The 23,884-nt window shown below is 38.7% G+C and overlaps 4 protein-coding genes across 5 annotated transcripts; all 4 read left to right on the forward strand.

Moving 5' to 3' along the window:
* Positions 1-240: 240 nt before the first annotated feature.
* On the forward strand, positions 241-714 carry LOC104101654 (uncharacterized). The gene has a single exon (XM_009609138.4). It carries the CDS (start codon positions 241-243, stop codon positions 712-714), a length of 474 nt encoding a protein of 157 aa, XP_009607433.1.
* Positions 715-16,451: 15,737 nt separating this feature from the next.
* On the forward strand, positions 16,452-16,814 carry LOC138905370 (uncharacterized). The gene has a single exon (XM_070193881.1). The coding sequence runs from the start codon at positions 16,452-16,454 to the stop codon at positions 16,812-16,814; it is 363 nt and encodes a 120-aa protein (XP_070049982.1).
* A 631-nt stretch (positions 16,815-17,445) lies between these two features.
* LOC138905371 (uncharacterized) lies at positions 17,446-18,964 on the forward strand. Its single transcript, XM_070193883.1, has 4 exons — positions 17,446-17,545; positions 17,662-18,224; positions 18,331-18,440; positions 18,619-18,964. Exons 1-4 carry the CDS (start codon positions 17,446-17,448, stop codon positions 18,962-18,964), a joined length of 1,119 nt encoding a protein of 372 aa, XP_070049984.1.
* A 1,953-nt stretch (positions 18,965-20,917) lies between these two features.
* Positions 20,918-22,383, forward strand: LOC104101652 (uncharacterized). 2 transcript variants are annotated; one of them, XM_033657489.2, is made up of 4 exons: positions 20,918-21,086; positions 21,176-21,239; positions 21,348-21,703; positions 21,940-22,383. In XM_033657489.2, exons 1-3 carry the CDS (start codon positions 21,003-21,005, stop codon positions 21,617-21,619), a joined length of 420 nt encoding a protein of 139 aa, XP_033513380.1. In that variant the 5' UTR covers positions 20,918-21,002; the 3' UTR covers positions 21,620-21,703; positions 21,940-22,383. The 2 variants fall into 2 exon arrangements, with proteins under 2 accessions (XP_033513380.1, XP_009607431.1); XM_009609136.4 differs by having other exon boundaries at positions 20,922-21,086; positions 21,348-21,670.
* Positions 22,384-23,884: the final 1,501 nt, after the last annotated feature.

Raw genomic sequence — 23,884 nt, forward strand, 5'->3', positions numbered from 1 at the left:
GTCCCAACGATTCATTAAATTATAAATACCTCCACCAATATAGTGTCTTCAATCATTAAAAGCTTAAGTTGCTTTTCCCACTCTCCAAAGTTGCGCTGTTATCTTAATTAGTAGCTCCCCCACCTATTTATTTTCTCCCTATCCGTCTTTATAATTTCTTGCATATTTATATATCTAATAGTCGAATTTTCTATATATCTTCTTCAGTCCTGATCATAGCGACTTGTACAAATTGTGAAAATGAGCGCAAAGGCTAACAAAGAAAGCAGAATTAAGAAGTGCATAAAAGCACCCATCAGAGTTTTAATTAAAGCCAGGGATTTTTATGTCCATAGCCTGATGGATTGTTCTGGTACAATTGGCTATGGAACTGTTATGGGTTGTCCTGCTGTTGCGCAAATCTCCTCTTTGCCTAGAAGTTTCAGTGCCAATTCTTCTTTGTCAAGTAAGGATGAAGATTTCAGGGAGCTGGTGCGAATTGCTTCGAAAAGGAGTCTTGTAAACAAAGTGGAAACGGAGATTCTGAGGCAAAAATCACTTGCTAAAAATGGGGTGAATATTAATGTGGTAGCTAGGAGTCGTTCTGTTGCTATTGGAAGAATTGATGAAGATAAGCCGTGTGATTTTGGTGAGGATGTTAAAGTGAATACAGATGTGTTTCAAAGAAGTAGAAGCTATGCTGTTTCTTCTAGAAGAAAAGGGATATTGTTCTGAAACAGAGTGCTATAAGGGAAGAAAATTTGGAAGAAGGGAAACAAGGCCAGCTGTTGTAATAGTTTCTTCTTACTGTTTCTTGGATTGTTTTTGTTATTCCTCTTTCCTTGTTGTGATGGTATACTGTTGCATATACATGTTCACTTACTTGTCAATTCTCCATGTAATGAACTCAACATCTTTCATTCTCAAGTTGCCCTGCTTCTTCCTGTTGTTCTGTAAAGGGTAAATTATTCATGTATTAGGAGTAACATAATCTTTGGGAGCGCCTTTAGTTACTTCGCACAAGTATTATGTTTGATTCCTTTTATATTGGGGTAGAAGTAATATATGGATAAATTATATAACAAATCTGTATAAATCTATGAATTTTTTTTTTGCAAGATAAAATGTGAAATAACTAATACATGTATTAGTAATATATGGATTAAACAAACAAATAACCAAAAAACACTCATTATAATTAGTTTACACATTGTATAATTAAAATAAAGTAATTTAACAAAAAATAATCTTTGCATTACAATTCATGCATTACTAATCATTACATAACTAATCCTTCACTAACTCTAACCAACAACCAAAAGAATCCGTAATTGGAGGTGAACTTTCGGTTAGTATGAAGTATGAACTCGCAAGTGGAAAATAAATCTGTGCATAAACAAAGATTTGTGTGTAAAATCGTTATTTCAATGGAAATACTCCCAATCCAGTAATTTTACCCTATTCCAAAACCAGTAATTCAATATTTCACCCTATTCCAAATACAAGCTAAAGAGTTCTGGTCTTTGTAAATACTGATGGTCAAACCAGTATTTACAAGTTCTGTATTTGAGACATTAAAAGGGCCTTTAATATTTTAAATCAATGCATGCAGAATACTATTGCACCTGCTATTACTTTATGTCAATAGGTGTAAACCAATCATAAATATACAATTTATACACATTCAAATACTCCTACCTACATATAGAACTGTGTCCAAATTAAGGCGATTGAACGCAGTAAGTGCACCAACAAGGGTTGTGGTGGAGTAATAAGTACTTTTTCATTCTAAAATAAAATTTTGGGTTTAAGTTCCGGGTATGGAGTCGTCTTTGTTAAGGAGCACTTTACCCTCAATGTGGGACTTCTGATGCGGACCGAATTTAGTCGGGCCCTAATATGGGTACCGGATAACGAATAAAAAATCATTAAAAAAATACAGTAAGTACGATCGCGCACGCTGTGGACACACTACATCTTTTACTACTTACTGTGAATCTGTGCTGAAAACAAGTTTGTTGCACTTATTTTTCATCTGTTCAAATTTATTTGTTCACTATACTAAAGATAGATGCTTATTTTTACTTGTTTAGTTTGAAAAACCAATAGATAATTTATCATTTTATACTTATTTTACCCTTCTTATTAGTACTACTTATTTTTAATTTATTTTCCAACCTATAATAAATAAGAGTGATTATAGTAAAATTATCATGGTATATATTATCTTTTAAGGAGTGTGCTAAGTTAATTGTAGTGGACAAAGTATGTGTCAACTTGACCTGTACATTTCAGCTTCGCGCTCTCACTCAGTCGTATGCCAATTGATGAGTATATTTATTGTCATTCCAGAGTCATTCATGCACTTGTCTTTCAAGTAATTTTTCAGCGTTATCCAAATCTAGGCGACACTCTTCGTGAGTTCGTGCTACCTTTACGAAATTAACTCACACATATTTTCTTGATTTATGCATGTCTCAAATTTCAATATCGTTTAAAAAAACAAAGTTATCTATAAGGTTGAAATGAGATTGTAGAATGTTAGAAAAAGTTGGTAGATGTTTTGTTTCGTTTCTACTATATTTTCCTGTTAATTCGTAGTACTCCATTATCATTTAGACATTTACTTAACGATGAAATGTATGACACAGAATGGTAAAGAGATTTGAAGTAATATCCAACCCCCTCAAAAATGTTTGTTGATCTATTTTTCCTCATTTATTAGTTAAATTCTAAGATATTCAAAGTCCTTCTTACTGATGTTGACGAAAACCTAGCAAGCAATGAAGTTTTCCATAGATGTTAAGATAAGGACAACATCGCTTCGTGAAAATGTTAACTTAGTTAAACTACTTGTTACCATAGGAGGTAAGCATAAATTTTGACAAGTAGAAGCGATGCACCTTTCTTTATCAGAGGACAGGTCAGTGACTGATCCTCATTCTAATTTTGCGCAAAAGAGTAAGATTTTTAATTGTGTGAGATGATCTAATCGCAATCACTTCTTGAATTCCAAGTGGAGCATCCTATGAGGCTCTTTGTTTAATTCAGACCAATAAGAGAAAGTTTATGAATGCCTAGTACAAATATTTGCAAAAGCAAGCGATGAGATGATCAGGATTCGGAAAGTGATTGAAAATAACCAGCTTTAAATTACAGTAGTGATTTTCAGTTGTCCACTTCAATTGTCAGGCGTGAACCAACAAATACTATATAGAAAAGAAAATCAATTGATAATGGTAAACTAATTGTCCCACGTATGGCAAGCTAATTGATTTCTTAGGTTAAAATTTCTTTCCCACTTTTGTTAGGTGGAATAATTCTAGTTTTAATATTGTTTGTAGTTGAAGAAATTTTCAGACTTGCATCATAATTGTCTTTCATAATAGATAATTTTATTATTGTAATCCTCGGAAAACAACAGAATTTAGACAAGTTCACAGTGATGGCCTCATCGCGATAGGAGACAATAATTAAGAATGAAGGCTTTGATAATCCTTGTTTAATTATTTGTCAAATTGCTCAGCCGCCATGCTATGAGCAGTGGGCGCAAGCATTGTTTTTTAAAGTGTTTGGATAGTTCAACAAAAGGCAATTTGCATCTACATATAATCATAACAGATTCCACTTAATTGGGATATTAACTGCAGCATTAGCTAATTTAACAAATCACAGTAGCAAACCATGGATGTGTTGGTGGCTCTGGAGGTTGAATCTTCATTCTGATTATTTCTCTGCTTTAGTTAGTTGGTAATTAATGTAATTATAAATTTGTTGAGGATGAGATATGGACAGTGGTCCTCAACCCATAATTAAGACCTCACTTTAGCCTCTTAAGAAGAGATATGATAATCGGCATAATAATGACTTTGCACTTCTGTTTCTGCCCGACCACCCTTTCCTGAAAAGGATACATATAAATAACAGGAACATTGGATGCACATCAGCACACTGAGTTTAGAAAAATTAAATAATTTAATTTATATTCATTGACGATGTAAACTTTTTTACATGATCTATTAAACAACTCATCTGTTTTATTTTACAAATTATTCATTTCACTTATTTTAAACAATTACTTATAGTTACTACTATCTTTTTAAGTGATTATAACCTAATATTTGTGATCACGTAAAATAAACCTCATTCTATTTGTGTTTTTTCCCCTTCAACTAGTTAGTTAGTATAAAACTTGAAAATGAAATAAAGCTGTTATGAAGAAGAGGAAGAAGCTTATGTTTTGTATTGTGAATGTAGACACTATAAATGTTTTGATGCAAGATACGAGAAATAATATATTCTTAAGGAATTATGGTGGCTTTAGGTATAGGTAAGAGGAGAAATATGAAAGACAAGAAATCTGATAATGTTTTTCTGCTCAATAGACATGCAACAAAAATGTTTTGCAATGATAATTTTTAATTGTCAATAGAGAGAAGTCCTTATTTTTATGGTGAATAGATTTGTTTAAGAACATGACCATGAGTTTATTTCGCCAAAATAGAGACATCTTCTAAGATTTGCTTGTTCGATAACTAAGATTCTAGCTAGAGATTGAAAATATTGTTGGGCTTTCGGAATACATAGCCTCAGGCCCAAAGCAGAAAACATGATTCAGGCCCAGTTATTTATTTTGTACATAGTTTGCAGTAGCTACTCTTTGTAATACTTAGCCAATTTATTTTGTAGCAATTGTTATAATATGTACTCAATTTGTAAGACCTCTAGACCTGGTTACCGGGTTGATATAAATACATAAGGACGGGTTGATAAATACATAAGGGCCAAGCTGTATTAGGCAGGTCGTGCACTATTCAGTCATTTTTCTCGTGTTCTCTCCGTTACTATCTGATGGGAAATATCTAGAAGCCCTAAGCGACCATTAACAAATCCCTCCAATTTACTCGATTCTTCTGCTGTTGACATGGTATCAGAGTGGTGAATTCGTTAGTCCTCGTCTTTTTCTATCGAGCAGTGTTACCCCCATCAGTTTCTGCCAAGTTTTGATTTTCATCGGGGCTTTGTGATTTCTCTGATTTTCGGTCGAAGATTCATTTTTGTGGCTTTGACGTCTCCTATATGTCATCGGTAGTGTAGTGGTGCTGGTTTGATTTGAGATTTTCTAGTATTCATCGGAGTTTTTTATGTTCTCCTCCGACCTAGGGTTTTGCTGCAGTTAATCGGAGTTTCGACGGAGATATTTCTCACATATCCAGGCCTTTACTTCTTTAGGTCGCGAAGAAGGTTGTTATTCCTATTCCTTATCTGTGTAATTGTACCTGAATTGTTCATCATATAATGTAGTTCTAGGTGTGGCGAATTATTGTTAATTGTTTGTTAGGTTAAAACTTCTCCTTTGAATTGTTATGCAACTACATTTGCTACCATGACTGCTCCTATTGATTCTTCTACTGGTGCTAGTGAATCCTCTAAGTATACTCGAGATACTTCCTCCCCTCTATTTCTCCTCTCTTCCGATGTTCTCGGAGTGTCCCTAGTATTTGTTCCATTTCCAGGAACTAGTTTTGGAGGTTGGAGACGTAGTATGATAGTATCCTTGTCTGCTAGAAACAAAATGTGATGACCCAAAAGGTCATCTTATATTTTAAAACTTGAATTTGCGCTCTTAAGCCTTAAAAATCTCATTTTTATCCTCCTCGATATGCGTGCGTAGTCCGGACAGGTTTTCGGAAAGTTTTTATGTTAAAAATTGATGAAAATAAGAATTTATGCCTTAAAAATTAATTTTAGTTGACTTCGATCAATATTTTTGGTAAACGGACCCAGATCTATATTTTGACGGTCCCTGTGGGTCCGTATCAAATTATGGGACCTAGGAGTATGCCCGGAATCAAATTCTGAGGTCCCTAACTCAAGTTATGAATTTTTTATGAAAATTAAAAGTCTAAAAATTAATTATTTTTAAGAATTGATTGATGTTTGGCATTGTTAGTGCCGGGTCCGTATTCTGGTTCCGAAACCCGGAACAGGTTCATTATGATATTTAAGACTTGTCTGTGAAATTCGGTGAGAAACGGAGTAGATTTGATGTGATTTGGACGTCCAGTTGAGAAGAAATAAATTTTAAAGTGTTCTTGAGATTTTCATTTGATTTGGTGCTAAATTCATAGTTTTAGGTGTTATTTTGGCGATTTAATCATGCGAGCAAGTCCGTATGATATTTTTAGACTTGTGGGCATGTTTGGTTTGGAGCCCCGAGGGCTCGGGTGAGTTTCGGATAGGCCACGAGATGTTTTGAACTTAAAAAATTTTGCTGGTATAACTGAACCTGTTGCGGGCCTCTGATCTCGCAATTGCGAGATGAGGCATCGCAAATGCGAACATAACAGGGTCCGCAATTGCGAGGCTTTCATCGCAATTACGATCAGAAGCCTAGGCCAGAAGTTTTCGCATTTGCGAGGTTACCTTCGCAATTGCGAAGGGAGTCTTGGAAGGACAGGTTCGCAATTGTGAACATCTACTCACATTTGCGAGGTTCAGTGGTCACAAATGCAACACTTTCCTCGCATTTGCGAAGGCAGCAGGATTGTCAAGGGCATCGCAATTGCGAGTGTTCCTTCGCATTTGCGAAACTCAGGTCGCAATTGCGACACCTACAGTTGAGTAAAAGGGACTTAGACGGAATTTTTCATTCATTTTTCAAATTTTCAAAACCTAAACCTCAAGGGGCGATTTTCCAAAGACCAATTCTTTCCCAAATCATAGATAAGTGATTCTAAACCATTTTTTTCAATTATCCATTACATTTTATGAATTATCAACCTAAAATCTAGAGATTTCATGGTAGAAATAGGGGTTAGGGTAAAAACTAGCGATTTCGGGAATTTGAGGATTTAGACCTCAATTTGAGGTCGGATTCCAAAACTAATTATATATTCGGGCTCAGGGGTGAATGGGTAAAATTATTTTGGTCCGAACCTCGGGTTTTGACCAAGCGGGCCCGGGGTCGATTTTTCAACCTTTTGGAGGAAAAAATTAGGAAATTTAATGTATGAAATATAATTGATTCCTTTAGCAATATTTGATGTTATTGAGTCATTGTTTAATAGATACGAGTGGTTTGGAGGTCAATTCCAAAGGAAAAGCTGTGATTGAGAATTAAGTGATCTTCGGAACAAGATAAGTGTCGTGTCTAACTTTGGCTTGAGGGAATAGGTATTATGTGTTTATTTGCTACGTGTTTGGTTGTTAAAAGTGATGTATATGTGAGGTGACGAGCATCTATGTGTCGTGTCGAGTCAAGCATGCGAGTAAAATTCTATTCCTGTCTATTTTGTAGCCTTAAATTCTACTATCCATGCTTAGCGGGTTATTTAAAATGTCGGGTGACTTATATCTGGTTTCACTGAGATTTGGTAACTTTCGAATATTGGTTCAAGGTTGAGGTTACATCGTGCTATTGATTATAGGTAAAATATTAGTTTCTTTGTGATACTCATATCTATCCATTGTTATTGATTCTGTGATTTGTGAGGAGGAGTGTAAAGCACGAAGGGTGATGTCGTGCATGCATTATTCATATTGTGAGGAAGAGTGTAAAGCATGAAGGGTGATGCCGTGTATATTATGAGAGGTTTAATGCACAAAGGGTGATGCCGTGTCACGTTCTATTTATTTATTTGGTGAGGTTGAGAGTAAAAGCACGAAGGGTGATGCCGTGCCACATTCTATTTATTTATTTGGTGAGGATGAGAGTAAAAGCACGAAGGGTGATATCGTGCAGTTTTCCTTTGCTGTTTTAGTTGCTCAATTCGTTTAAGAATTTTCGGTTTAATTCTATCTTTTCATTATCCTCACTCTTTATATTGTATTCCCTCATTGTATGTCCCTTCCCATTATTTTGCGCTATTTTCTTTAATTATTGTTGTTGCCACTAGCATGATTATACTGTTCAGGTTATATGTGGGTGTCTTGTCCTAGCCTCGTCACTATTTCGCCGAGGTTAGGCTCGACACTTACTAGTACATGGGGTCGGTTGTACTGATGCTGCACTCTGCACTTTCTGTACAGATTTTGATACCGGCTCAGGTTGATCGAGATTTTTGCTATTGGTCCACTGTTCGGAGACTCAAGGTAGATCTGTCAGCGTTCACAGACATTGAAGTCCCCGTCTATCTTTTCTGTTCTACTGTTTCTTTCATTCAGACAGTTGTATTTCTTTTAGACTATTACTTGTAGTAAATTCTAGAATGCTTGTGAATTGTGACTCCAGATCCGGGTGGTAGTAATTAATACAGTTTTATGATATTCCGCATTTATTATATTTCATCTTAGTTAATTATTGTTAATACTTTATGGAAATAAGGAATTGGTTTAATGATTCTCTAACGTTGGCTTGCCTAGCAAGTGGAATGTTAAGCGCCATCACGGTCCCGTCGGTGGGAAATTTTGGGTCATGACAGTTGGTATTAGAGCACTAGGTTGCCTAGGTCTCACGATTCACGAGCAAGCTTAGTAGAGTCTGGAGGATCGGTACGGAGACGTCTGTGCTTATCTTCCAGAGGCTATGAAGTTTAGGAACAAGTTTCACTTATATTCTTCTCTGTCGTGCGAATTTGCTTTCTCAATACTGATTGAACTCTTTTACTCTTATTCTCTCGCAGAAGGCAAGAACACGTACCGCTTCCTCAGCTGAGCAGTAGCCAGAGCCTCCAGTGACAGCTCCTGCGTGGGGCAGAGGTCGAGGCCGAGGCCGTGCCAGAGGCCGAGGCAGGGGCAGGGCTCAGCCTAGGGCCCGAGCAGCAGCCCCAACAGTGGAGCCTCAGATAGAGCTTGACGAGGAGGTTCCAGCCCAGACTGTTCCTACCGGACCTGCTCAGGTTCCGGAGGGGTTCATTTCTACCCCAGTACTTTAGGACGCTTTGGTCCGTTTGATGGGCCTTATGGAGAGTGTGGCCAAGACTAGCGCATTTCCCATGGCACCAGTAGTCTCTCGGGCTGGAGAAGGAGCCCAGACTCCTACCACTCCCGCTCTGGAGCAGATAGCTCCCCAGTATCAGGCTCCAGCAGCTCAGCCAGTCGGATTAGTTCAGCCGATTATTGCGACACAGATCGGAGATGGACCAGCTATGTCTTCTCAGGCTTTATGGAGATTAGACAGGTTTATCAAGCTCTTTCCTGTTCACTTCAGTGGTGCTCCTTCAGAGGATCCCCAGGAGTATCTTGACAATTGTCATGAGGTTCTACGAAACATGGGGTATAGTGGAGACCAATGGGGTCGATTTTGCTGCATTTCAGATGACTGGTTCCGCTAAGAAATGGTGAAAAGATTACTTGTTGACCAGACCAGCTAGGTCACCTGCTCTTACTTAGGACCAGTTCTCTCAGCTCTTCATAGAGAAGTTTCTGCCTATCACATTGAGAGAGGAGCGTCGCCGTCAGTTTGAGCATCTCCAGCAGGGCAGTATGACTGTTACTCAGTATGAGACCCGTTTTGTGGATTTGGCCCGACATGTTATTCTTCTACTTCCCACCGAGAGAGAGAGGGTGAGGAGGTTTATTGATGGACTTGCTCAGCCTATCAGATTGTAGATGGCTAAGGAGACTAGGAGTGAGATTTCTTTTCAGGCGACTGCTAATATCGTCAGACGGGTCGAAATGGTTCTTACTCAGGGAGGTCAGGGGTCTGACAAAAGACCTCCTCATTCTGGTGAGTTCAGCGGTGCCTCATCTAGAGGCAGGAGTACTTTTGGTAGAGGCCATCCTCCCAGGCCATTTTATTCAGCGCTTCAGGCATCCCACGGTTCCTCAGGTGTTGTGGCCCTCATATGCATTATTCCGATCAGCTAGACTATAATGCACCACTAGCGGGTCGACAGGGTCAATTTCAGGGTCAGCAGTCACAACAGCCGAGATTATGTTATACTTGTGGTGATCCGAGGCACATTTCTAGATTTTTCCCTTGGTCAACGGGTATAAGTCAGGCCATTAAAGGTGGAGACCATCCAGTTAGAGGCCATCCCAGGGACGTAGTTCAGGGTGGTGGGGCCCAGCCCCGGTATTAAGCTTTTCCAGCCAGGCCTGAGGCTGAGTCATATGACGTTGTTATCACAGGTACTGTTTCAGTTTGCAGTAGAGATGCTTCAGTTCTATTTGATCCGGGATCTACTTACTCTTATGTGTCATCCTATTTTGCTTCCTATTTGGTTGTGCCCCGTGATTATTTGAGTGCTCCTGTGTATGTGTCCACACCAGTAGGAGATGATATTGTTGTAGATCGTGTTTATTGTTCGTGTGTGGTCACCATTGGAAGTCTTGAGACTCGTGTAGATCTTCTACTTCTTGACATGGTTGATTTTAATGTCATACTGGGTATGGATTGACTGTCACCTTATCATGCTATATTAGATTGTCACGCCAAGACAATGACCTTAGCCTTGTAGGGGTTGCCTCGATTAGAGTGGAGAGGGAATCTTGGCCATTCTGTCGGCAGGGTTATCTCTTATGTGAAGGCTCGGCATATGGTCGAGAAGGGGTGCCTAGCTTATTTGGCTTATGTCCGCGATTCTAGTGCGAAGGTTCCTTCCATAGATTTAGTGTCGGTTGTTCGTGAGTTTCCAGAGGTGTTTCCTGTAGACCTATCGGGGATGCCACCCGACAGGGATATTGATTTCTGCATTGATTTGGCTCCGGGCACTCATCCTATTTTCATTCCGCCATATCGCATGGCCCCGCCAGAGTTGGAAGAATTGAAGGAGCAGTTGCGAGATTTGCTTGATAAGGGCTTCATTAGACCTAGTGTCTCTCCCTGGGGTGCACCCGTGTTGTTTGTAAAAGAAGAAAGATGGATCGATGAGGATGTGTATAGATTATCGGTAGTTGAACAAAGTCACCATCAAGAACAAGTATCCATTGCCGAGGATTGATGATTTATTTGATCAGCTTCAGGATGCCAAGGTGTTTTCAAATATTGATTTGAGATCTGGCTACCATCAGTTGAGGATTAGGGCATCCGATGTTCCTAAGATAGCTTTTCGGACTCGGTATGGGCATTATGAGTTTCTAGTGATCTCATTTGGGCTGACAAGTGCCCCAACAGCATTCATGGATTTGATGAACCGGGTGTTCAAACCCTACTTGGATTCCTTTGTGGTTGTGTTTATTGATGATATCTTGATCTACTCCCACGGTCGAGAGGAGCATGAGCAGCACCTTCGAATCGTTCTTCAGACTCTGAAAGACAGTCAGTTATATGCTAAGTTCTCAAAATGCGAGTTTTGGTTGAGTTCAGTTGCTTTCTTGGGTCACGTTGTATCAGCAGAGGGTATTTAGGTGGATCCTAAGAAGATTGAGGCAGTCCAGAACTGGACTAGACCCACATCAGCTACAGAGATCCGTAGTTTCCTTGGTTTGGTGAGCTATTACCGTCGATTTGTGGAAGGGTTTTCATCTATAGTAGCCCCGTTGACCAGATTGACCCAGAAGGGTGCCCCGTTCAGATGGTCAGACGAGTGTGAAGCGAGCTTTCAGAAGCTCAAGACTACTTTGACCACGGCACCGGTATTGGTGTTACCCATAGGCTAAGGATCTTATACAGTATATTATGACGCATCTCGTATTGGTCTGGGTACGGTATTGATGCAAGGTGGCAAGGTTATTGCATATGCTTCGTGGCAGCTGAAGGTTCACGAGAAGAATTACCATGTTCATGATCTAGAGATGGCAGTCATTATTCACGAGCTGAAGATTTGGAGGCACTATCTTTACGGCGTGCCATGTGAGGTATTCACTGATCATCGGAGCTTGCAGTATTTGTTCAAGCAGAAGGAACTCAATTTGAGGCAAAGGAGGTGGCTGGAGCTATTGAAAGACTATGATATCACCATATTGTATCATCCCGGGAAGGCCAATGTGGTGGCCGATGCTTTGAGTAGAAAGTCCGTCAATATGGGTAGTCTTGCATATATTCCAGTTGGTGAGAGACCGCTTGCATTAGATGTTCATACCTTGGCCAACCAGTTCATGAGGTTAGATGTTTCCGAGCCCAGCCATGTTCCAGCTTGTACAGTTGCTCGGTCTTCTTTGTTTGAGCGCATCAGAGATCGGCAGGATGACGATCCTCATTTACTTGTCCTTAGAGACATAGTGCGGCATGGTGGTGCCAAGCAGGTTACTGTTGGAGATGACGGAGTTTTGAGGATGTAGGGTCGTATTTGTGTGCCTAATATGGATGGACTTCATAAGTTGATCCTTGAGGAGTCCCACAGTTCCTGGTATTCTATTCATCCCGGGCACCGCCAAGATGTATCGGGACTTGAGGCAACATTATTGGTAGAGGCGAATGAAGAAGGACATAGTTGCCTATGTAGCTCGGTGCCTAAATTCCCAGCAGGTAAAGTGTGAGCATCAGAGACCTGGTGGTTTACTTCAGAGACTAGATATTCCTGAGTGGAAGTGGGAGCGTATCACTATGGATTTTGTTGTTGGACTCCCATGGACTCAGAGAAAGTTTGATGTAGTTTGGGTTATTGTGGACAGGCTGACTAAGTCAACGCATTTCATTCGTGTGGCAGTTACCTATTCCTCGGAGCGGTTGGCAGAGATTTATATTCGTGAGATCGTCCGTCTTCACGGTTTGCCCGTGTCTATCATTTCTGATCGAGGTACGCAGTTTACCTTGCACTTTTGGAGGGCAGTACAACGTGAGTTAGGTACGCTGGTTGAGTTGAGCACAGCATTCCATCCTCAGACGGACGGACAGTCCAAGCGTACTATTCAGATCTTGGAGGATATGCTTTGCACCCGTGTTATTGACTTTGGAGGTTCTTGGGATCAGTTTTTGCCGTTAGCGGAGTTTGCCTACAATAACATCTACCAGTCGAGCATTCAGATGGCTCCCTATGAGGCATTATACAATAGACGGTGTAGGTCGCCAGTTGGGTGGTTTGAGCCGGGGGAGGCTCGGTTATTGGGTATAGATTTAGTTTAGGAGGCCTTGGACAAGGTCAAGATTATACAGGATCGACTTCGTACAGCTCAGTCCAGGCAAAAGAGTTATGCCGACCGTAGAGTTCGTGATGTGGCATTCATGGTCTGAGAGAGGGTATTACTTTGGGTATCGCCCATGAAGGGTGTTATGAGATTTGGGAAGAAGGGCAAGTTGAGCCCTAGATATATTGGGCCATTTGAGATCCTAGAGAGAGTGGGGGGAGGTAGCTTATAGGCTTGTGTTGCCACCAAGTTTAGTAGTTGTTCATCCAGTATTCCATGTGTCCATGCTTCAAAAGTATCACGGCGATCCGTCCCATGTGTTAGATTTCAGCTCTGTCCAGTTGGACAAGGATTTGACTTACGAGGAAGAGCCGGTGGCAATTCTAGCCCGGCAAGTTCGCCAGTTGAGATCAAAGAGTTACCCTTCAGTTCGAGTGCAGTGAAGAGGTCAGCCTATTGAGGCAGCTACTTGGGAGTCTGAGTCCGATATGCGGAGTAGATATCCCCACCTTTTCACCAACTCAGGTACTATTCTATGTCCGTTCGAGAACGAACGGTTATTTTAGAGATGGAGAATGTGAGGACCCAAAAAATTATCTTATGTTTTAGAACTCGAATGTGCTTTCTTAAGTCTTAAAATCTCATTTTTACCCTCCTCGATTTGCGTGCGTAGTCCGGGCAGGTTTTCGGAAAGCTTTTATGTTGAAAATTGATAAAAATAAGAATTTATGCCTTAAAAGTTGATTTTAGTTGACTTCGGTCAATATTTTTGGTAAACGGGCCCGGATCCATGTTTTGACGGTCCCTGTGGGTCCGTATCGAATTATGGGACCTGGGCGTATGCCAGGAATCGAATTCGGAGGTCTCTAGCTTAAGTTATGAATTTTTGATGAAAATTAAAAGTGTGAAAATTAATTATTTTTAAGAATTGATTGATGTTTGGAATTATTAGTGCCGGGTCCGTATTCTGGTTCTGGATCCCGGTACAGGTTCATTATGATATTTAAGACTTGTTTGTGAAATTTGATGAGAAGCGGAGTTGATTTGACGTGATTCGGACGTCCAGTTAAGAAGATATGAATTTTAAAGTGTTCTTGAGAATTTTATTTGATTTGGTGCTAAATTCGTAGTTTTATGTGTTATTTTGGCGATTTGATCACGCGAGCAAGTCCGTATGATATTTTTAGACTTGTGGGCATGTTCGGTTTGGAGTCCCGAGGGCTCGGGTAAGTTTCGGATAAGTCACGGGATATTTTGAACTTAGAAAATTTTGTTGGTATAACTGAACCTGTTGCAGGCCTCTTGATCTCGCAATTGCGAGATCAGGCATCGCAAATACGAACATAACAAGGTCCGCAATTGCGAGGCTTTCATCGCAATTGCGATCAGAAACCTGGGCCAGCAGTTCTAGCATTTGCGAGGTTACCTTCGCAATTGCGAAGGGAGTCTGGGAAGGGCAGGTTCGCAAATGCGAACATCTACTCGCATTTGCGAGGTTCAATGGTCACAAATGCGACACTTTCCTCGAATTTGCGAAGGCAGCAGGATTGTGAAGGGCATCACAATTGCGAGTGTTCCTTCGCATTTGCGAGCTTCGCATTTGCGAAGCTCAGGTCGCAATTGTGACACTTGCAGCTGAGTAAAAGGGACTTAGACGGGATTTTTCATTCATTCTTCAAATATTCAAAACCTAAACCTCAAGGGGCGATTTTCCAAGGACCAATTCTTCCCCAAATCACAGGTAAGTGATTCTAAATCATTTTCTTTCAATTACCCATTATATTTTATGAATTATCAACCTAAAATCTAGAGTTTTCATGGTAGAATTAGGGGTTAGGGTAGAAACTAGGAATTTCGAGAATTTGAGGATTTAGACCTCAATTTGAGGTCGGATTCCAAAACTAATTATATATTCGGGCTCGGGGGTAAATGGTAAAAGGATTTTGGTCCGAACCTCGGGTTTTGACCAAGCGGGTCCGGGGTCGATTTTTCAACCTTTTGGATAAACAATTTGGGAAATTTGATTTATGAAATATAATTGATTCCTTTAGCAATATTTGATGTTATTGAGTCAATTTTAAATAGATACGAGTGGTTTGGAGGTGACTTCCAAAGGAAAAGCTGTAATTGAGAATTAAGTGGTCTTCGGAACAAGGTAAGTGTCGTGTCTAACTTTGACTTGAGGGAATAGGTATTATGTGTTTATTTGCTACATGTTTGGTTGTTAAATGCGATGTATAGGTAAGGTGACGAGCATCTATGCGTCGTGTCGAGTCATAGCATGCAAGTAAAATTTTATTCTTGTCTATTTTGTAGCCTTAAATTCTACTATCCATGCTTAGCGGGTTATTTGAAATGTCGGGTGACTTATATCTGGTTTCACTAAGATTTGGTAACTTTCGAATATTGGTTCAAGCTTGAGGTTACATCGTGCTATTGATTATAGGTAAAATATTAGTTTTTTTGTGATACTCCTATCTATCCGTTGTTATTGATTCTGTGATTTGTGAAGAGGAATGTAAAGCATGAAGGGTGATGACGTGCATGCATTATTCATATTGTGAGGAAGAGTGTAAAGCACGAAGGGTGATGCCGTGTATATTATGAGAGGTTTAATGCACGAAGGGTGATGCTGTGCCGCGTTCTATTTATTTATTTAGTGAGGTTGAGAGTAAAAGCATGAAGGGTGATGTCGTGTCGCGTTCTATTTATTTATTTGGTGAGGATGAGAGTAAAAGCACGAAGGGTGATGCCGTACAGTTTTCCTTTGCTGTTTTATTTGCTCAATTCGTTTAAGAATTTTTGGCTTAATTTTATCTTTTCATTATCCTCACTCTTTATATTGTATTCCCCCATTGTATGTCCTTTCCCATTATTTCTGCGTTATTTTCTTTAATTATTGTTGTTGTCACTAGCATGATTATACTGTTCAGGTTATATGTGGGTGTCTTGTCCTAGCCTCGTCACTATTTCGCCAAGGTTAGGCTCGACACTTACTAGTACATGGGGTCGGTTGTATTGATGCTGCACTATGCACTTTCTGTGCAGATTTTGATACCGGCTCAGGTTGATCGAGATTTTTGCTATTGGTCCATTGTCCAGAGACTCAAGGTAGATCTGTCAGCGTTCACAGACCTTGAAGTCCCCGTCCATCTTTTCTGTTCTACTGTTTCTTTCATTTAGACAGTTGTATTTCTTTCAGATTATTACTTGTAGTAAATTCTAGAATGCTCGTGAATTGTGACTCCAGATCCGGGTGGTAGTAATTAATATAGTTTTATGATATTCCGCACTTATTATATTTCATCTTAGTTAATTATTGCTAATTACTGAATGGAAATAAGGAATTAGTTTAATGATTTTCTAACGTTGGCTTGCCTAGCAGTGGAATGTTAGGCACCATCACGGTCCCGTCGGTAGAAAATTTCGGGTCGTAACACAAAATAGGTTTTATTGATGGGTCTTGTTTTAAGCCTGATATAACTTCACCTGAGTATAAATAGTGGGATAGATGCAATAATATGGTTATATCATGGCTGACTAGTTCATTGTCTCCTGACATAGCTGAAAGTGACCTATATTGTGAGACAGTTGAAAGTATTTTGAAACCATTGAATAGTAGATATGGTAGTGTAAATGGGACCAAAGTATTTGAATTAAAGAGAGAGCTTACTTCTGCTTATCAAGGCTCTCTGGACATTGCTTCATACTTTAACAAACTTAAAAAAATATGGGATGAACTCGGGGTAATGTGCAGTAGTCATGCAAACTCATGCATTTGTGCTGCTAAAGAGGGTCTTCAAAAGGAGAAAGAAGAGGGCAAAGTTCATCAATTTCTTATGGACTTAATGAACTATACATGGGTGTTAGAAGCAATTTGTTGATGATGCAACCATTACCATCTCTGGATAATGTTTACAACATTCTTCTCCAAGATGAAAAGCATAGGCAAATTAATCCAACACTTCTATTTGCTTCTGAGTCAGCTTTCTTTAATGTCAATTCTAGTACAAATAAGTTTGTTCAACCTCAACCTAATATTCAATTTCAGGGACAACAAAGACAGTTGAATCAGAGAGTAAATTTTGATCATTCTAAGCTAGTACCTTTTGCAAATATTGTAAAAATTCTGGGCACTCAATTGATAAGTGCTACAAGTTTGATGGGTTCCCTCCTAACTTCAAGTTTACCAAAGGAAGAAAAACAGCTGCAAATATGGTTGTAGATTCCGATTCTTCTCCTCCTCCTGAGCATCTTACTCCCAATCAGACACCTCTTCATTCTGCTGCTACTACTGATCATCGTTCTATAGTACACCAAACAGCAGTATTCTCAGCTGATCTCACTGCGCCATCAAACTAATGTCCCTGATTGTGGGCCTCAACTTAACATCATGAGTTCTGCCAATTTTGTTGGTACATTACTTCCTAAAAATATAGTTATAGTTTCAATTCTACTTTGTTGAGTAAATCAAATTCTCTGACTTGGATAGTTGATTCTGGTGCATCCGATCATATGACTTCTAATAAAGACTTCCTTATTAACATTACTCTACTACCTATTCCTTTTCTTGTCTCTCTTCCAAATGGTTATAAAGTTAAGGTTACCTGCACAGGTTCCTTTGTCTTGACTGAATCTATCATTCTTCAAAATGTTCTTTAACTTCCTTCTTTTAAGCATAATCTAATCTCAGTACATAATATTACAGAACAATTTGATTGTATATTTCAGTTTACCAGACTTTCATGCATGATACAAGGCCTTTTCTGAAGAAGCCTTTGGATCTTGGTAAACTGGACACTGGACTGTACAAGTTTGTATGGGAGAAACCTTCCCAAAATCAGGCTACCTCGTCAAATGTCTGCAACATCTTGTCATTCATGTGTGATTCTAGTTCTTTTCCTTGTTCTGTACATACTGTCTCTTCCACCTGTAATAAAGTTGCTATGATTAAAACTGATATTGTTTGGCATCATAGGCTTGCTCATGTTCCTTTTGCTAAGATAAAAATTATTCCTGAAATATCTTCTATTATTTCTTCTACACTGTCTTTTCCATGCACTATTTGCCCAATGGCTAGGCAAACTAGGCTACCATTTCCCGACAGTTCTATTCATAGTTCTAAACCTTTTGAACTTATCCATGTTGACACTTGGGGGCCATATCACACTCCTACCTATTCTGGTTCTAAAAACTTTCTTACCATTATAGATAATTTTTCTAGAAGTACATGGACCCATTTAATGGGGTCTAAGAGTAACGCCTTTTCCGCTTTGAAAGCTTTTGTTACAATGGTTAAGACTCGATTTCATGTTACCAACCAGAAAATAAATCTGACAATGCTTTAGTTAACTGGGGGGCTAGTAATGCTGCTATTGCTTCTTCTTTTTTCTGACCAAGGGATTATTCATCAAACCAGATGTCCCCACATACGTCAACAAAATGATGTGGAGGAACGAAAACACAGAATCCTGCTTGAAGCATCTAGAGCCTTACTTTTTGAATCAAAGGTTCCAATAAGGTTCTGGGGTGACTGTTTACTTACAGCCATTTACATTATAAACAAACTTCCCTCTCCATTACTTCACAACAAATCCCTCTATGAATAGTTGTTTGGCAAGGCACCAAGTACTCTTATTTGAGGACTTTTGGATGTCTTTGTTATGCCATTGTCCCAATTTCACATAGATATAAACTAAAGAAGGGTTATAAATTGTACAATTTGCAGTCTCGACAATGCTTTATTTCTAGAGATGTTCTCTTCCATGAATATCATTTTCCTTTTTCCCCTGACTTTCCTTTTCCAGAAATCATGGCACCAACAGCTTCCAAGCTTCCAGTTACTCCCGATCCTCCCTTCTCCCTTGATGATTCTCTTTCTGTTGCTTCATTTGTCACTTCTACTGATAACTTCCCTATCTCCGGTCAAGATGTGTCTCCTTCTTCTCCTCTTCCTGCTTCATCTCCTACTCCACCTGTCAATTCTTTCCCTAACTGTTCATTTCCTTTCCTTCCCTCTTCTTCATTTGGCTGATCTTACTGTCTCTATTTCTTCTCATATTTCTATGTTTTGTGACAATAAGACAGTGATTCATATTACCAGAAATCCGGTATTCCATGAGCGTACTAAACACATCGAGGTCGACTGTCATTTCATTCGCACCAAGTTGAGTAAAGGGTTGATCCAGTTGTTTCATGTCTCCATTACCAATCAACTTGTAGATCTGTTTACTAAATCCTTGTCTGGGGTCCTTCATCAATCCTTCTTGGAAAAGTTGAAGGTGGTCTCCCCCTCCAACTTGAGGGAGGTGTTGGGCTTTTGGAATACACAGCCTCAGGCCCAAAGCAGAAAACATGAGTCAGGCCCAGTTATTTATTCTGTACATAGTTAGCAGTAGCTACTCTTTGTAACACTTAACCAATTTATTTTGTAGCCATTGTTGTAATGTGTACTCAATTTGTAATACCTCTAGACCTGGTTTCCGGGTTGATATAAATACATAAGGACGGGTTGATAAATACATAAGGGCCAAGCTGTATTAGGCAGGTCGTGCACTATTCAGTCATTTTTCTCGTGTTCTCTCTGTTACTATCTGATGAGAAAGATCTAGAAGCCCTAAGCGACCATTAAAAAATCCCTCCAATTTACTCGATTCTTCTACTGTTGACATGGTATCAGAGTGGTGAATTCGTTAGTCCTCGTCTTTTTCTATCGAGCAGTGTTACCCCCATCAGTTTCTGCCAAGTTTTGATTTTCATCGGGGCTTTGTGATTTCTCTGATTTTCGGTCGAAGATTCATTTTTGTGGCTTTGACGTCTCCTATATGTCATCGGTAGTGCAGTGGTGCTGGTTTGATTTGAGATTTTTTGGTATTCAGCGGAGTTTTCTATGTTCTCCTCCGACCTAGGGTTTTACTGCAGTTAATCGGAGTTTCGACGGAGATATTGCTCACATATCCAGGCCTTTACTTCTTTAGGTCGCGAAGAAGGCTGGTATTCCTATTTCTTATCTGTGTAATTGTACCTGAACTGTTCATCATATTCTGTGGTTCTAGGTGTGGCGAATTATTATTAATTGTTTGTTAGGTTAAAACTTCTCCTTTGAATTGTTATGCAACTACATTTGCTACCATGACTGGTCCTATTGATTCTTCTCCTATTTCGTAGCCATTGTTGTAATGTGTACTCAATTTGTAAGACCTCTAGACCGGGTTATCGGGTTGATATAAATACATAAGGGCCCAATTGTATTAGGCAGGTCGTGCACTATTCAGTCATTTTTCTCGTGTTCTCTCTGTTACTATCTTATGAGAAAGATCTAGAAGCCCTAAGCGACCATTAACAAATTCCTCCAATTTACTCGATTCTTCTACTGTTGACAAATATGTTCATTATAATGCTAGTTTAAAGCCAATTGTAACTTACTCTTGGCACAAAAAACCGTAGAGTAGATGTTTTAACTATTTCAAGAAAGATTGCTTTAATTTAATACACGTGTTAATGAAATACAAGGTTAAACCACGGATGCTCAAAATGTTGTTAATGAATTTTAAAAATATGATAAACAAGCACATACACTTTTAGAATTGAACACCAAAAATATGTAGCCAGTTCTACATCGATCATCACAAAAAAAATAGTTGTAACATTCCAAGAGTAGTGTCTCACGTGCTTATCTATCATTAAATCCATCAACAATTTCAACATCTTAAGTTTCACATTTCAGCGGATTTTCATGGAATAGGCTAAAATATCTTACCTTCCAACTTATTGTGCCAAGAAAAGATTACACTGAGCTTAAAGCACAAATAATGTGGCAAAAATTAATGACGTGGCAACTAAGTAAATTTTTAGATAAGTTGGGTTGAGATAATTTTATTTTTTGGTGAGTTGCATTTGGACATAAAAAAATAATGAGTTAACTTGACCTTAATTCAAATAGACTCGTGAGCTAAAATATTGTAACTCAACCCATTAATTTTTGAACGGATTGAACGGATGGGATAGGTTTGGGCTCAAATTGACACCCGTTGGTATATCAGATGTGAAGAGAAAACCAAATTAAGCAAAGTATGAAGAAAGGAGAGAAACGACAGAAGTTCCATGAAGGCCTCCTTCGAATGCTCTATCCTCCTCCACCTTCACCTCCTCCCCAAGTAAATCCCCATTATTTTTCTACTATCTCCATCATTACCCTTTCTTTTTCATAGTGTTAAATGACTATTGTTATTATTACAATTGGTAGGAAGAAAACGATGAAAAACCACTTCACATTCTTGGTCAAGGCATCAACTTGGATCAAATTCCAGGTTTTCTTTTATAGGAGTATTCTGTGTTATATGAGTATAATTTTGATGTCTGTGCAGTTGTTGCTTACCAAATGCAATTTTAGTACTCTAATTGGGTTTTATATACAGATGAAGTGGAAGACGATAGGGGCTCTTCTTCCTCTGGCGACCAAGCGTCTGATCATGGGCCTGATGAGAAGCTCACAAGGGCCCAGAGAAAGAGGCTTCGACGAAAGAAGCTTAAGGAAGCTGCCTCGCGCCGCCAGAATATAATTGGGCCGTTGTTGCCTACCGCAGAGAATGATGGGAGGGGTGAAAATGTGAGTACAACGGAAGAGATCCAGAATATATTGGGCCGTTTTTTCCAACCGCAGAGAATGATGGGAAGGGTGAAAATGTGAGTACAACAGAAGAGGAACCACAAGATGTTCGACAAAATGCCAATGAGCCAGGTATGCTTTGAGGAGTAAAAAGTAGCAATAGCAGTAGTTTTCTTGTCTCTCTCCTTATTTTTCACTTTGGATTTGTCTTACATCTATTGAAAGTGGAAGTAAATTTTTACAGAGGCAGTATAAATTGGCCTGCTTAACAGGTTTTCTTATCTTATTCTATGAAATATTACCTTTAATTACCTTAACGTGACCTGACACTGCAATCTGCAAACAACTTTTTACATACTGAATGTATATGGAGTAACTTTTAGCGCTTGTCCATTATCCAGGTGAAGCAGACTCTTGCTCGAAACAAAACAGACTAAAACAAAGAAGAATTGCTAAACGGTTGGTTGGTGGCAGCTCAAAATCAACTAAGGAAGGCGACAAACCTTAAAAATCCCCGTCCTTTTGCCAAGAGCTAAAGCTTGACGGGTTTCTTGTGAAATGAAGGACCACTGGAACAGGCAGAAGTGTTGTTGTAACTGATAAGAAGAAATCAAATTTGCTACTACTACTGACAAAATTTCAAGAAGCAGGTTGGATTAGTATCTTTTCAAAATATCGAAAACAGTTTTTATTTTGAACTGTGTGGTTCATGTTCGTGTACTTGTTGCAGTCTGCTGGTGTTTTCTTACTAGTTAATTTAGTGCTTCAGTGTACTGTAGTACTGTAAATATTTATCAATTGATTCATTTTCTTTTAATGACATAACTTAATGACACGTTGGAGAAGCCTTGTTTTATGAAATACTCAAGTTTGGAGAAAACCTGTTTCTGAGAACATTCGAAGTTTTCCGGAGAAGGCATTTGTCTGGCTTGAACTAGTGGTGTAACTTCAACTTAATTAATGACAATGTTGATCCATTTCCATGGAGCTCTGGCTTCTGAAAATGAGAACTTCGGGCGTCTTACTAACAAAGAGAAAGGAAAATTAATCCACTGACCATGACAGATCATCATGGTTACGATATGCAATCTTAGTTTGGGCTATTGTGCAGTCTTATAGCCTCGCTAAGCTTTTTCAACACTAATAGCCTGTTTGGCCAAACTTTTTTTTTTTGGAAAAAAGTACTTTTTTGGCCAAAAATTGAGATATTTGGTTAAACTTTTAGAAGGAAAAAAAAAATATTTTTTAGGAGGAGCAGTCGCAGTTTTTGAGAAGCAGAAAAAAATAGCTTCTCTTCAAAAGCACTTTTCTGAGAATCACTTTTGAAAAAAATACACTTAGAAGCAGTTTTCAAAAATTTGGTTAAACACTAGTTACTGCTCAAAAGTGTTTTTCAAATTATTTAGCCAAACATAAACTGCTTCTCACTAAAAACACTTTTTTAAAAAGTACTTTTGAAAAAAATAATTTTAGAAGTTTGGCCAAACAAAATAATTTTTTTTTCAAAAAGATAATATTTTTTTTCAAAAAAAAAAAAAATTTGTTTCAAACTTGAGGTGTTGCCAAACTTTTGGAAGAAAAAAAGTGTTTTTGAGTAGAAGCAGAAGCAGGTTTTGAGAATTAGAAAAACGTAGCCTTCCAAAAACACTTTTTTAAAAGAGGAATTTTCAGAAACCGCTATTATTTAATAGCTATTAACTTCCTATATCTACAATATACATAATTACTTCCTATATCTACTATTTAGTTGTTACGCGACTGTATTCCTGCTACTGTATTCATGAATACAGTAGCGGAATTCGCCTAAAAATAGGGGAGTCCAGCTGTGCGACTGTATTCGTTGTATTCGCGCTATTGTATTCATGAATACAGTAGCGGAATTCGCCTAAAAATAGGGGAGTCCAGTTGTTTAATATCAGAAAGAGGATCAATTAATGTGTATCACTCCTAAAATAACTCAACATAATCAATTCTACATAAATTTCGCAGCTACTGTAATGTATTCCATGTATTCGCGCGACTGTATTTATACAGTAAGGCAATCAAGAAATAGGGTGTAGACCATTCTATTCAATTCGATTGTATACATTATATTCAATTCACAGATATTCATTATTCACTATTATACATTATATTCACCTCGGAGAAGGTATGCAAGCAAGTCATCTGTGCTAATAAGTTCTTGCCTTTTTTTTATAGGTAAGACATGGGGCAATAAGCCCGCTTTCACAAATTCACCGTATTTAATTCGACTGTATTCAAACAACAACAAAACACAAAATACAGTGATATTCGACTGTATTTAAAAATACACATCTTCAGAATACATAAATTCATGCAAAGAAA

The sequence above is a fragment of the Nicotiana tomentosiformis genome, chromosome 2, assembly GCF_000390325.3.
Source record: "Nicotiana tomentosiformis chromosome 2, ASM39032v3, whole genome shotgun sequence".
Lineage (NCBI taxonomy): Eukaryota > Viridiplantae > Streptophyta > Magnoliopsida > Solanales > Solanaceae > Nicotiana > Nicotiana tomentosiformis.

Coding starts and splice junctions, on each gene's coding strand:
- LOC138905371 (XM_070193883.1), top strand. CDS start 17,446: ATGACTTCTAATAAAGACTTCCTTATTAACATTACTCTACTACCTATT. Junction 18,225..18,330: donor TGAAAGCTTTTGTTACAATG/GTTAAGACTCGA, acceptor TTTCTGACCAAG/GGATTATTCATCAAACCAGA. Junction 18,441..18,618: donor CCTTACTTTTTGAATCAAAG/GTTCCAATAAGG, acceptor AATTTCACATAG/ATATAAACTAAAGAAGGGTT.
- LOC138905370 (XM_070193881.1), top strand. CDS start 16,452: ATGGTTATATCATGGCTGACTAGTTCATTGTCTCCTGACATAGCTGAA.
- LOC104101654 (XM_009609138.4), top strand. CDS start 241: ATGAGCGCAAAGGCTAACAAAGAAAGCAGAATTAAGAAGTGCATAAAA.
- LOC104101652 (XM_033657489.2), top strand. CDS start 21,003: ATGAAGAAAGGAGAGAAACGACAGAAGTTCCATGAAGGCCTCCTTCGA. Junction 21,087..21,175: donor CACCTTCACCTCCTCCCCAA/GTAAATCCCCAT, acceptor TACAATTGGTAG/GAAGAAAACGATGAAAAACC. Junction 21,240..21,347: donor CAACTTGGATCAAATTCCAG/GTTTTCTTTTAT, acceptor TTTTATATACAG/ATGAAGTGGAAGACGATAGG.